Here is a 12,264-nt window from a genome sequence, read left to right on the forward strand (position 1 = left end):
AGGTTTTTTTATCACAGAAAACTAGGATCCCTGCTTATCATAGCCACAGAACCTTTCCACTTTGTTCTCTAGCTTGGGGCCTTTTCTGCAGAGAGGTGTTGGGGGAAGGGAATCTCCGTCCTCTTGGCTGTTATTGCTAAGTGTGACTGTCCCAGCCATTGGGATTTCCATTGTCTCATCTGGATCCTCCCGTCACATGTGCAGATTTTATTCAGTTTGTTAATGTCTCTGGTCTCCAGGCTGCTCTGTGAATCAAACACCTTGTGCCTTCCCTTTACACTCAGTGTATAGCAGTGCAAAGCCCAGGGGAAACTGAGGCATGCAGAGGCATAAAAAATATATTGTCAAAATTCCCATATTCATCACACCCTACTGATGGACAGTCCTATTGACAAGAGTCCTGGCTGGGAGGCTCAGTCCATCTGAGGTGGAAGTGCCTGCTAAGGCAGTGAAAGAGCATTTTTTGGTCATGGTTTAAAAGAGGAAAGAGTCCCTCACTATATGTTCTGCATCAGCACCAGGCTACAATTTTATCACTTTGGAATGCTTTCATTACAGCTAATGTTGGCAGCCCACAGACACATTCTGGTAAGAATTAGATGTGCATTTCGTTAACCAGGTTTTAAAAATTTGGGCTTGGCTGAGAGGGTGAGGTGAAGTCCTAGCAAGGTGTTTGGGACAGTGCTTTGCTAGTCAAGGTATAAATCTATATCATTACATCCAGTGGGGAGTTGGAGCTGGTTTGCACCAGTTCGCGTGAACCAGTTGTTGAATTTAGAAGCCGGTTTAGAACCGGTTGTTAAAGGGGTGGCCAAACTCCGGCCCGAAGGCCACATGCGGCCCTCAGGACCGTCCTGTCCATCCCACCTGAGCGCTCGGCTGGGGAGGCTCCCCTATGAATTTTTGCTCACCCGGTGGCACGTCCTTCACTCGCTCCGAGCCTTCACGGCACTTCAGCAGCAGGTCCTTCAGTGCCGCCGAAGACCTGGAGCGACTGAAGAACGTGCCGCCGAAGTGCCACTGAAGGCTCGGAGCAACTGAAGGAACCGGTTTTTCAGCTTCTGGCAGCTCATCACTGATGACATTGATGTGGCAGAGTTATTAAAGAGCAGAATTTGCAAAGATTTGGGCTCATGCTTGCAAAGCCTGTACTCTTTTAATTGTTTTGCCAGGAATAATTGTAAAGGTAGTTTGAAAGAGTTACTACTTGTGTTTAAATTTAATTTTCCCTGCTTTGCATTCAGGCTGGATCACATGTAAGATTGCCCCCGGTCAATATTATGTCATGGAGGACGGTGGGCTCTGTGCTCAGGGTGGCAAGCAGACAGTCTAGCTCCTCATAGCAGGGGCATGTAGAGGGTGCCTATCAAACTTGCCATTTGCATCCTTCACTTTGTAGTACAACTGCTTTAGGTACTTGATGCACTTCCTGCACTGCTCACCAGTCTGGTGGGTGCCCACCTCCACCAGTTTCTTCAAAATGGCCTCATAGAATTTCTGGAGCTCCAGCTGGAATAATGATCCCTGGTGTATCTACACCAGAGATTAACTAGGACCCTGGTGTGCTCCTCCAGCCAGCTAGCAGCATGCTGGGTGGTGGGCCTCCTTGATGCTGTTCAACAGAGCTGGACTGAGCTGTTCAGAAACTGGAGCAGGCTGCATGGAAAATGAAGAACCCCAAACACCAAGCAAAGGTACATGAACTGGCAGATGACTGTGGTGTATAGAGGATGAATGGGAAGTGAGTTGCTAGAACAGCTGGAAGCTACAGGTATGGGGAGTCCTTGGACTTAACGACACAATTCGTTCCTCAGAATTGCATTGTAAGTCAAAACGTTGTAAGTCGAAACTGCTTTTCCCATAGGAATCACAGAATATCAGGGACCTCAGGAGGTCATCTAGTCCAAAGCTCTGCTCAAAGCAGGACCAATCCCCAACTAAATCATCCCACCCAGGGCTTTGTCAAGCCTGACCTTAAAAACCTCAAAGGAAGGAAGTTCCACCACCTCCCTAGGTAACGCATTCCAGTACTTCACCACCCTCCTCGTGAAAAATGTTTTCCTAATATCCAACCTAAACCTCCCCCACTGCAACTTGAGACCACTGCTCCTTATTCTGTCATCTGCTACCACTGAGAACAGTCTAGATCCATCCTCTTTGGAATCCCCTTTCAGGTAGTTGAAAGCAGCTATCAAATCCCCCCCCGTTCTTCTCTTCCGCAGACTAAACAATCCCAGTTCCCTCAGCCTCTCCTCATAAGTCATGTGTTCAAGTCCCCTAATCATCTGTGTTGCCCTTCGCTGGATGCTTTCCAATTTTTCCACATCCTTCTTGTTGTGTGGGGCCAAAAACTGGACACAGTACTCCAGATGAGGCCTCACCAATGTCGAACAGAGGGGAACGATGACGTCCCTCGATCTGCTGGCAATGCCCCTACTTATACGCCCCAAAATGCCATTGGCCTTCTTGGCAACAAGTGCACACTGTTGACTCATATCCAGCTTCTTGTCCACTGTAACCCCTAGGTCCTTTTCTGCAGAACTGCTGCCTAGCCATTCGGTCCCTTGTCTGTAGCGGTGCATGGGATTCTTCCATCCTAAGTGCAGGACTCTGCACTTGTCCTTGTTGCATCAATGGTATGAAGGGGGGATTGGTTCCTGAACCAAGGCTTGATACACTATTTTCCCCACAATAACCCAGATTTTTGTACTCAATGAATTATAGATGACTAATGTTGCAACATCAATGTATGTACTGTACACTGTATTTAGTAAAAAGCATTCAAATAAACATAAAAACTCACATATGCTGCTCAGAATCCCAGCAACACAGGCTCAGAAAGTCAGGGAGAACGGCACACATGCTGAGCCTTAACCAATCACTGTTCAAACTTTCAGAAGGCTGAGCACAGGGCCGGGAGCCAATCAAAAACAAGCAGCAACCCTACCTGGCAACAAGCTACCCTGCTGCTTCAAAGCCAATCAGAAGTGACCCCTTCCAGCTCCATACAAGTATAATGCAACCAGGACGTGATTTCAAGCCAACTTTATGCAGATCTAGCATTGTAAGGGCGAAACAGGCAGTCAACTGAAAAGCGTTGTAAGTGGCGTCCAAATGTAAGTCGGCGTTGTAAGTCCAAGGACCTCCTGTACAGGGAATTGTGGGAATAGCAGTGGAGGACTATCCAGCCCTGATAGCTGCACCTTTACTACTTCCACAGTGCAAAATGTGTGGTAAGGGAGCAAATCACAGCTCAACACACATGCTGACCCCGCTTGGGGTCAGTATGCACCTAGACATGCATTTAAGGACTTTGAGTCTATATGATAGAATGTTTGGGCAAAAATGCCCAGTATAACATGCATGAAACCAGCAGTACAGAAACATCTCAACGATCCCTGCCCAGTACTGGCATTGTTGTCTTTAAGTGGAAGTTTAGTGCTTATAATAAGGAGCAGGGAGTCAGGAATCCTGGGATTTAGTCCTGGTTCTGCCAGTGTCTGAAACTATGACCGTGGGCAAGTCACTTTAACCTTTCTGATCCCAATTTCCCTTGCTGCTAAATAGTATAATGGTATCTACCTACCCAACTGTCAGTGGGTTGTGAGGCTGAAATAACGTTTGTAAAAGCTTTGTGGTCCTAGAACGAAAGGTACAGAGACTATCATTGTAACAGCCAGGCGGGGAAGGGTTGGGCTGGCGAAGAAAGAAGTTCCAGGGAAGGACCAGAGATGTTCTCCCCATGCTGATTGGCGGTTTGCTCCCTCCCTCCCTGTCTCTTCACCTCAGCCTTTCTCCACCAGCTCTCCATGAAACCCTCTCCTCTGCCCTGCTCTGGCCCCCTCATTTCCCCTCCCTTCAATGTCCCCTCCCAACAAAACCCACCCAAAACAAACACAGATTAAAAATCTTGTCACATGCCATTTGCAAACCGTCACTCTGCTTGTGTGGTGTGTCCCACCCTTTGCCTGTCTGGTTTATTTACATTGTAATCTCATTGAGGCAGGGAGTATCCATGATTCAGTTAATACAGTGCCTAGCACAACGAGGCCCCATTTTTGGTCGTCCCTACACACTGGCATAATACAAATAATATACAGTAATTATTACTCTTTAAAGCCAAGTATTGGTGTCTGGGGATGAGAACCGTATGGGTGACCCTGCCAAAGGAATCCAAGCCAACTGGGTCTCTACATGTTCTCTCATCCGCTGCATACTCTTTTAAATGGTGAGGAAAAAGTCTCTTGTATTAACAAATAAATCTGTTCAGTCAGCTAATTAATAGATTAACTTGGTGATTCAGAGATGGTTGTTTTGCTTCCTCCTGTACCACATAACAGCTTCCCAAGTGCTACCTTTCCATGATAATTTAAAGCAATTGCCACTACGTATAGAACACTTCCCTTGAGTATTTGTGGTATGACAGCAGTCTCACAGGCTACTCTATTGCGGGTCTTGTGCTTTGTTGAAATAGACAAAATGGGGTCATTTGGGGCTTTGTTAATCCTTGCTTGCTGAGTTTTGTTTTGGAACATCTCACCCTGGGAGTAGTTTGTCTTTGTGTGTCATTTGATCTGGACCATCAAAGTTTTGGGAGGTTTTGGTTTTGGCCAATCTCTAATGCTCTCTGTATAGAACTGAAATGAAAGAGCAGGTTGTTTCCTCTGTGAAGCACCCAGGACTGGGCAGGAGATGCGATTATGGGGCTCAAGCACCTGTGCTAAGTAGAGCGAGTAGAGTACAGTAAAATTAAAATCTTGAGATGTTCTGTGAGAGATTGGTGGTGCAGGCGTAACCCCTCCTTCTGATAAGGGGGCTGAAGTTACTGAGTGGATGGCACAAGTCTGGATGGAGTCCTCAAAGATGCTGTGTTAATCAGAGGAGGCCAGGTTTGCATCCTGACTAACTGGATCCTGCAGAGAGGCTCTTGCAGTTTTAGCAAGAAGGGTGCAGGGTGTGAATCCCACATCTTTGGAGTGATGTCTCTGGTGTCCTGTTAAAAATCTAAACACGGGTAAAACTTGTGTGGGGGAGTCAAATGTGTATCCCATGTGTTCAGCTCCTGTGAATGGTAATGATTCTGCCACATGTGGCATTTCCTGGGGGTTAATGGCCTTCAGCTACAATTGAGGCTCGTGATTCCTCCCCATCATTTGTCTGCAGAAGAAACCTTGTTCTTTCATGGTTGGTGGTGGAGGCTGTGATACAGGAAAGTGCTTAAGATCATGGTTAAAGTTAAGTATGAGCTTAAATGCTTTGCTGAGTTGGAGACTGAGTAACCCTTTTCCTAGCCTGTATTATGATTTGGGAGTCATTCGGGTGCTTTAATAACATTCTGCAATCCGACCGTTGGGATAATATCTGTCACAAAATTGCATGTAGTGACTGTGAAACCACCCCCGCCCAGTCCTGCCATAGTGGGTTAGTATGGATGTCTTCCCTCTTATTGCTGTAGGTTCCCTTTGGAGGTATGTCCGTGCCAGCATGTCACTGTCTGGGTACATGCCCCCTCTCTGTGATCCAAAGGATGGGCATCTCTTGATGGATGGAGGTTATATCAACAATCTTCCAGGTATGTTTGTGGATAGTTGTTTGCAATTCGCCAAGAAGACAGATGGTAAAACTCCATCTGCACAGGCATATGTCAGTGTGATTACCTTCCAGAACAACTCCATTCTGATCTCTTGGAGGCTAGCAGAGCTGCATTGTCCTCTGGATACAGGGCCTTTGCTTTGTTGTTATACAGGCTTTTCCAAGACGGCCTCTTGGGATGGAATGTTTCCTTTCAAATCATGTGTCAAAAATATGTCAGGCTAATTATTAGAACATATTCTAGTGTGTATTTTTAAAAAAGGGTTGGGGAGGAGTGAAGGAATAAAATTATAAATATACCTCTTTCCTTGAATCTGTTGGAAGAACAGAGCATAAATATGAACTGATTCTAAATATGCAACAATGGTGAAATATTAACTGCTCTTAGTGTCTAAGATTCAAAGCAATGTCTATCTTAACTGGAGAATTCATATAACATTAAATTCAGTGGTTTCAGAGTAACAGCCGTGTTAGTCTGTATTCACAAAAACAAAAGGAGTACTTGTGGCACCTTAGAGACTAACAAATTTATTTGAGCATAAGCTTTCGTGAGCTACAGCTCACTTCATCGAATGCATCCGATGAAGTGAGCTGTAGCTCACAAAAGCTTATGCTCAAATAAATTTGTTAGTCTCTAAGGTGCCACAAGTACTCCTTTTGTTTTTATTAAATTCAATGAAACATTAAAATCAATGAAAATCAATCTAAAATCATCCTATTAAAATGTTTTTCTCATTAGACAGCTGAATGAAGCCAGGAATGTTAAACTGTGTGTGTGCTTTTTTAGTTGTGTTGTCAAATGTTTATGGAATAGAGGTGGTCAGAGTTTTTGTCATAATATCTAATGCTTTGAAAATTTGTTTTCATAGTACATTTCCCATGAGCTGTGTGCAAATAATTAGAGAGCAGCCTGAGTAAAAGGCCTGGAATCTGAGCAGCCCAGTCTGGGAGGGCGGGAGAGGGGGGCGGTGTTAAAAATTCAAACCCAGATTCAAATTTTGCAAAAGGTTCTTATCTCCCTAAAGGGCAGAACTACAAATGCTCCCACAAATTTGAAAACTGTACTTGCCATTTGCAGCTTGGGCCTCTCTCTACAAATATGAATTCCTAATCTAGCTATCTTTCCACCTGTCCCAGCTATCCATCTGTACATTCTAAGATTGCACAGTGTCTGAAGATGATGTTGAGGATTGGTTCAACAATGGATGATGGACTGGATTGTCCAGTCACATAAACCTAGTGAGAGTTCAGTTCTGGTTTGAATTAAATCATAGAATCACAGAATATCAGGGTTGGAAGGGACCTCAGGAGGTCATCTAGTCCAACCCCCTGCTCAAAGCAGGACCCTACGGAGTTGTAGCTGTCACAGTGCATAGCCATTCTGGGAATCTCAGTTATAAGAACATAAGTACGGCCAAACTGGGTCAGACCAAAGGTCCATCTAGCCCAGTATCCTGTATTCTGACAGTGGCCAATGCCAGGTGTCCCAGAGAGAATGAACAGAACAGGTAATCATCAAGTGATAATCCCCTGTCACTAATTCCCAGCTTCTGGCAAACAGGCTAGGGACACCATCCCTGCCCATTTTAGCTAATAACCATTGATGGACCTATCCTCCATGAATGTATCTAGTTCTTTTTTGAACCCTGATACAGTCTTGGCCTTCACAACATCCTCTGGCAGAGATTCACAGGTTGACTGTATTTTTTGTGAAGAAATACTTCCTTTTGTTTGTTTTAAACCAGCTGCCTATTCATTTCATTTGGTGACCCCTGGTTCTTGTGTTATGAGAAGGAGAAAATAACACTTCCTTATTTACTTTTTCCACACCTGTCATGATTTTATCAACCTCTATCATATCCCCTCTTAGTCATAGACTATCAGGGTTGGAAGGGACGTCAGGAGATCATCTAGTCCATCATCTGCTCAACGAAGGACCAATCCCCAATTTTTTTTCTTCCCCAGATCCCTAAATGGCCCCCTCAAGGATTGAGCTCACAACCCTGGGTTTAGCAGGCCAATGCTCAAACCACTGAGCTATCCCTCCCCCCCATCTCTTTTCCAAGTTGAAAAGTACCAGTTTTATTAATCTCTCCTCATATGGCAGCAGTTCCATACCCCAAATAATTTTTGTTGCCCTTTTCTGAGCCTTTTCCAATTCCAATACATCTTTTTTGAGATGGGGTGACCACATCTGCACACAATATTCAAGATGTGGGCATACCATGGATTAATATAGAGGCAATATGATATATTCTGTTTTATTATCTATCCCTTTCCTAATGATTCTCAACATTCTGTTCACTTTTTTGACTGCCGCTGTACATTGAGTGGATGTTTTCAGAGAACTATCCACAATGACTCCAAGATCTCTTTCTTGAGTGGTAACAGCTAATTTAGACCCCATCATTTTATATGTATAATTGGGATTATGTTTTCCAATGTGCATTACTTCGCATCTATCAACACTGAATTTCATCTGCCATTTTATTGCCTAGTCACCCAGTTTTGCAAGATCCCTTTGTAACTCTTTGCAGTTTGCTTTGGACTTAATTTTCTTGAGTAGTTTTGTATCATCTGCAGATTTTGCCACCTCACTGTTTACTCCTTTTTCCAGCTCATTTGTGATCTGTATGGCATAGTTGGTCCCAGTACAGACCCCTGGGGGACACCACTGTTTACCTCTCTCCATTCTGAGAACTGACCATTTATTCCTACCCTTTGTTTCCTATCGTTTAACCAGTTACTGATCCGTGAGGGGACCTTCACTCTTATCCCATGACAGCTTACTTTGCTTAAGAGCCTTTGATAAGAGGCCTTGTCAAAGGCTTTCTGAAAACCTAAGTACACTATATCAACTGGATCCCCCTTGTCCACATGCTTGTTGACCGCCACAAAGAATTCTAGTGGATTGGTGAGGGATGATTTCCCTTTACAAAAACCATGTTGACTCTTCCCCAAAAATCTTGTTTATTTATGTGTCTGACAATTCTGTTCTTTACTTATAGTTTCAACCAATTTGCCTGGTACTGAAGTTAGGCTTGCCAGCCTGTGATTTCCAGGATCACCTCTGGAGTCTTTTTAAAAAATGTGTGTCACATTAGCTATCCTCAGGTCATTTGGTACAGAAGCTGATTTAAATGATAGGTTACACACAACAATTAGCAGTTCTGCAATTTCACATTTGAGTTCCCTCAAAACTCCTGGGTGAATATCATCTGATCCTGATGACTTATTACTGTTTAGTTTATCAATTTGTTTCAAAACCTCCTCTAATGACACCTCAATATGGGGTTAGTTGAAATCCCCCATTATTATTATTTTAATAGCCTCTCTAATCTCCCTGAGCATTTCACAGTCAGTATCACCATCCTGGTCAGGTGGTTGGTAGTATATTCCTACTGCTATATTATTATTCTTTGAGTGATTGCTCATGTGTATTCCACTATAGGTGTGCTTGCTTGCCATGTCCACTGGTATCGGAAGTTTGTCCCCTAGCAGTACCCATAGGGGAGTGCCCCTAGCGACCCCTGGAGTGGCGCCTCCATGGGGCGGTATAAGGGGCGCTACGCGATCCCCCCATCCTCAGATTCTTCTTGCCGCCAGTGAAGGTGTTTCGGAACTGCTCTGCTCCAGCTTTGCTCCAGCTTGTCCCCAGAATGCTTGTTCGTTCAGGGTATGTGACCTGTAGTTAGTACGCTTTTAGTTTAGTTTAGCTAGTGCGCCCGGGCTGGGGCGTGCCCCGCACCCCGGGTTTTAAGTCGTGCAACAGTTGTAGAAGCTTGATGCCAGAGAGTGATCCACACGTGGACTGTTTACGCTGTTTGAAACACATCTCAGCAATCGCTGCAAGATTTGCAAGTTGTTTAAGCCTCAGACCAAGAGAGAAAGAGACATTAGGCTCCGGGCTATCCTCATGGAGTCAGCGTTGACCCCGACTCCGGCACGCCGCTCCAAGTCGGCATCGGGCACTGCCGTGTTGGTGTGTGGCGACCCCCCCAGCACCATCTACTAGTCGGCACCACTCCCCATCCACGGGGCACGGCAAGAAGATTAAGAAGAGGCCTTCTCCACCGCAGCACCGGAATAAATCTGGGGCAGAGACTAGACCCATGTTGGGCAGTCCTCGATCCCCATCAGCCTCTAGACCTCTGACTCAAGTCATGCGGAGTAGTCCGGCCTGTTCAGAGCAGGCTTCCAGATGCCGTCCACACCAGAGGCCCTGCAGGTAGCTCAGGACATGATGTCCATGCCGGTACCAGGAGCACCACCAGTGTTGGCCCCGTGGTCCAGAGGCAAGCCACCGCTGGGGTCTCTGCAGTCACCCCCAACTTGGTACCGGTCTCGGTCGAGGGAACATTCCTGACGCTGTTCACCGCTCAGCAACCATTCCGTGCACAGTCCACGTGGGTCGCCAGCGACTCCCACCAGGTTGTCTGGCTGGGTACCATCTGACAGAGACTCCGGGCACTACTCCGCCACCGAGGAGCACTGCCAGCAGATAGAGGGACATGATCGTTCCCCTCTATTCGGCATTGGTGAGGTCTCATCTGGAGTACTGTGTCCAGTTTTGGGCCCCACACAACAAGAAGGATGTGGAAAAATTGGAAAGCATCCAGCGAAGGGCAACACAGATGATTAGGGGACTTGAACACATGACTTCTGAGGAGAGGCTGAGGGAACTGGGATTATTTAGTCTGCAGAAGAGAAGAATGAGGGGGGATTTGATAGCTGCTTTCAACTACCTGAAAGGGGGTTCCAAAGAGGATGGTTCTAGACTATTCTCAGTGGTAGAAGAGGACAGGACAAGGAGTAATGGTCTCAAGTTGCAGTGGGGGAGGTTTAGGTTGGATATTAGGAAAAACTTTTTCACTAGGAGGGTGGTGAAGCACTGGGAATGGGTTACCTAGGGAGGTGGTGGAATCTCCTTCCTTTGAGGTTTTTAAGGTCAGGCTTGACAAAGCCCTGGCTGGGATGATTTAATTGGGGATTGGTCCTGCTTTGAGCAGTGGGTTGGACTAGATGACCTCCTGAGGCCCTTCCAACCCTGATATTCTATGATTCTATGGTGATCGAGGCAGACATAGCCAAAGGCCCTCCTCTTGGAGGGGCTGTCGTAGCTGGTCGCAGCACGAACGTCAACGCCATTCCCATTCATCATCTCACTCCAGGACCCTGCCACGGCACAGCTCCTGCAGCCCCGGGCATCGATCGCTGGCGATTCGCTGTTGTGGATCCACCCGCCAGAGCCGATCGCGGAGCAGCTGCTACCAGCTGTACCATTCCTCCACGTCGGAGTCACGGTCTCGGGGTTGGCACCACTCCCAGTGCTGTCAGTCTTCCCAGTCCAGGGACAGCGGCCGGTCATACATTAGCCCGGCCTCCCTTCGTAGCTGTCCGTCGATGAATCAGGCCAGCCCGGCCAAACTGCCTGCTCCGCCGCCGCCACAGGAGGTGCAATGGCACCAGGCCCCGTGGCCAGTCCAATGGTACCACTGGGACCGTGCCCCCGACGCAGCCCCCAGTGGGGGCTTGCTCAGTGGCCGGAGCCTCAGAACAGCCGTCGGCCTCCCTCTCCTGACCTCCGAGGAAGGAGTTGGTGAGACATACATCCTCGGTGCTGTGCCTGGAGTGTGACCAGGTGGTGGATCTTCCAGTGCTGGTGGACACGCAAAGTACCACGCCCTCCTCCTTACCCTCCCCTGATGAGGTGATTACGGCCCCTCCTTCCTCTGTCTTTAAAGCTTACCAGGAGCTATTGAAAAGGGTAGCATCAAACCTCAACTTTCAGGCAGAGGAGGTGGAGGAGTCCTTTTTAACGTCCTATCTGCCTCACTACCGGGCAGGGTGGCCTTGCCTCTCCACAAAGGGGTGGCAAAAATTTCAAATGCCCTATGGGAAATCCCGGCCTCATTGGCCCCTGTCTCTAAGAGAGCAGAACGCAAGTATTTTGTGCCCACCAGAGGGCATGAATACCTATACACCCACCCTGCTCCTAACTCCCTGGTGGTCGAGTCGGACAACCACAGGGCATGGCAGGGCCAACCAGCCCCTACTCCAAAAAATAAGGATTCAAGGAGGCTCGATTCATTTGGGAGAAAAATCTATTCGTCCTCGAGCTTCCAGTTTTGGGTTGGCGAACAATCAGGCTCTCCTGGGCTGGTATGAGTTCAAGGACTCCCTCCAGGAGCATGACAGGAAGGAGTTTAAAGCACTGGTGGAGGAGGCTACAGCGGCTGCCAGGGCTACCCTGCAGGCATGGGTCAGACATGGCCGTGCGGTCCATGGCCTCCGTGGTGTTCATGAGAAGGGTGTCGTGGCTCCTGTTCTCTGGGCTGTCCAGTGAGGTGCAGACCTCCCTGCAGGACCTTCCATTTGATGGCAAAGCTCTGTTTAACAAACGGTTATAAAACTGCATGGCCTGAAAAACTCTCACATCACACTTCAGACTCTGGGACTCTATGTTCCGGCTCCGGCTAAACCTAAATTTAAGTCGCAGCAGGCTCCCGCCCAGACTACCCACTCTAAATATGAGCCCCCTTATAAAAATTAGTGGGACAATAAGAAGCACCCACAGAGGCAGGCTCAGCCTGCCCCCAAGCCTGGTCCTCCCTGGGCAAACAGGTAGGGAAATGGCGGTTTTGATGGGATGCCCAGGGGCGCCCTATCAGT

General features: G+C 47.2%; 1 protein-coding gene across 5 annotated transcripts in view; it reads left to right on the forward strand.

Annotated features, from left to right (window-relative positions):
• PNPLA7 (patatin like domain 7, lysophospholipase) overlaps positions 1–12,264 on the forward strand; it is a 437,365-nt gene that overhangs the window by 378,291 nt on the left and 46,810 nt on the right. For all 5 annotated transcript variants that reach the window (XR_012665266.1, XM_048823395.2, XM_048823397.2 and 2 more), the window contains one exon: positions 5,456–5,572. Coding sequence is in view for 4 of the 5 variants with exons in the window: in XM_048823395.2 (XP_048679352.2) it covers positions 5,456–5,572 (117 nt within the window). In the remaining variant the exon portion in view is untranslated. The remainder of the gene's footprint in view (positions 1–5,455; positions 5,573–12,264) is intronic.

Source organism: Caretta caretta, chromosome 16, assembly GCF_965140235.1.
Source record: "Caretta caretta isolate rCarCar2 chromosome 16, rCarCar1.hap1, whole genome shotgun sequence".
Classification (NCBI taxonomy): Eukaryota; Metazoa; Chordata; order Testudines; family Cheloniidae; genus Caretta; species Caretta caretta.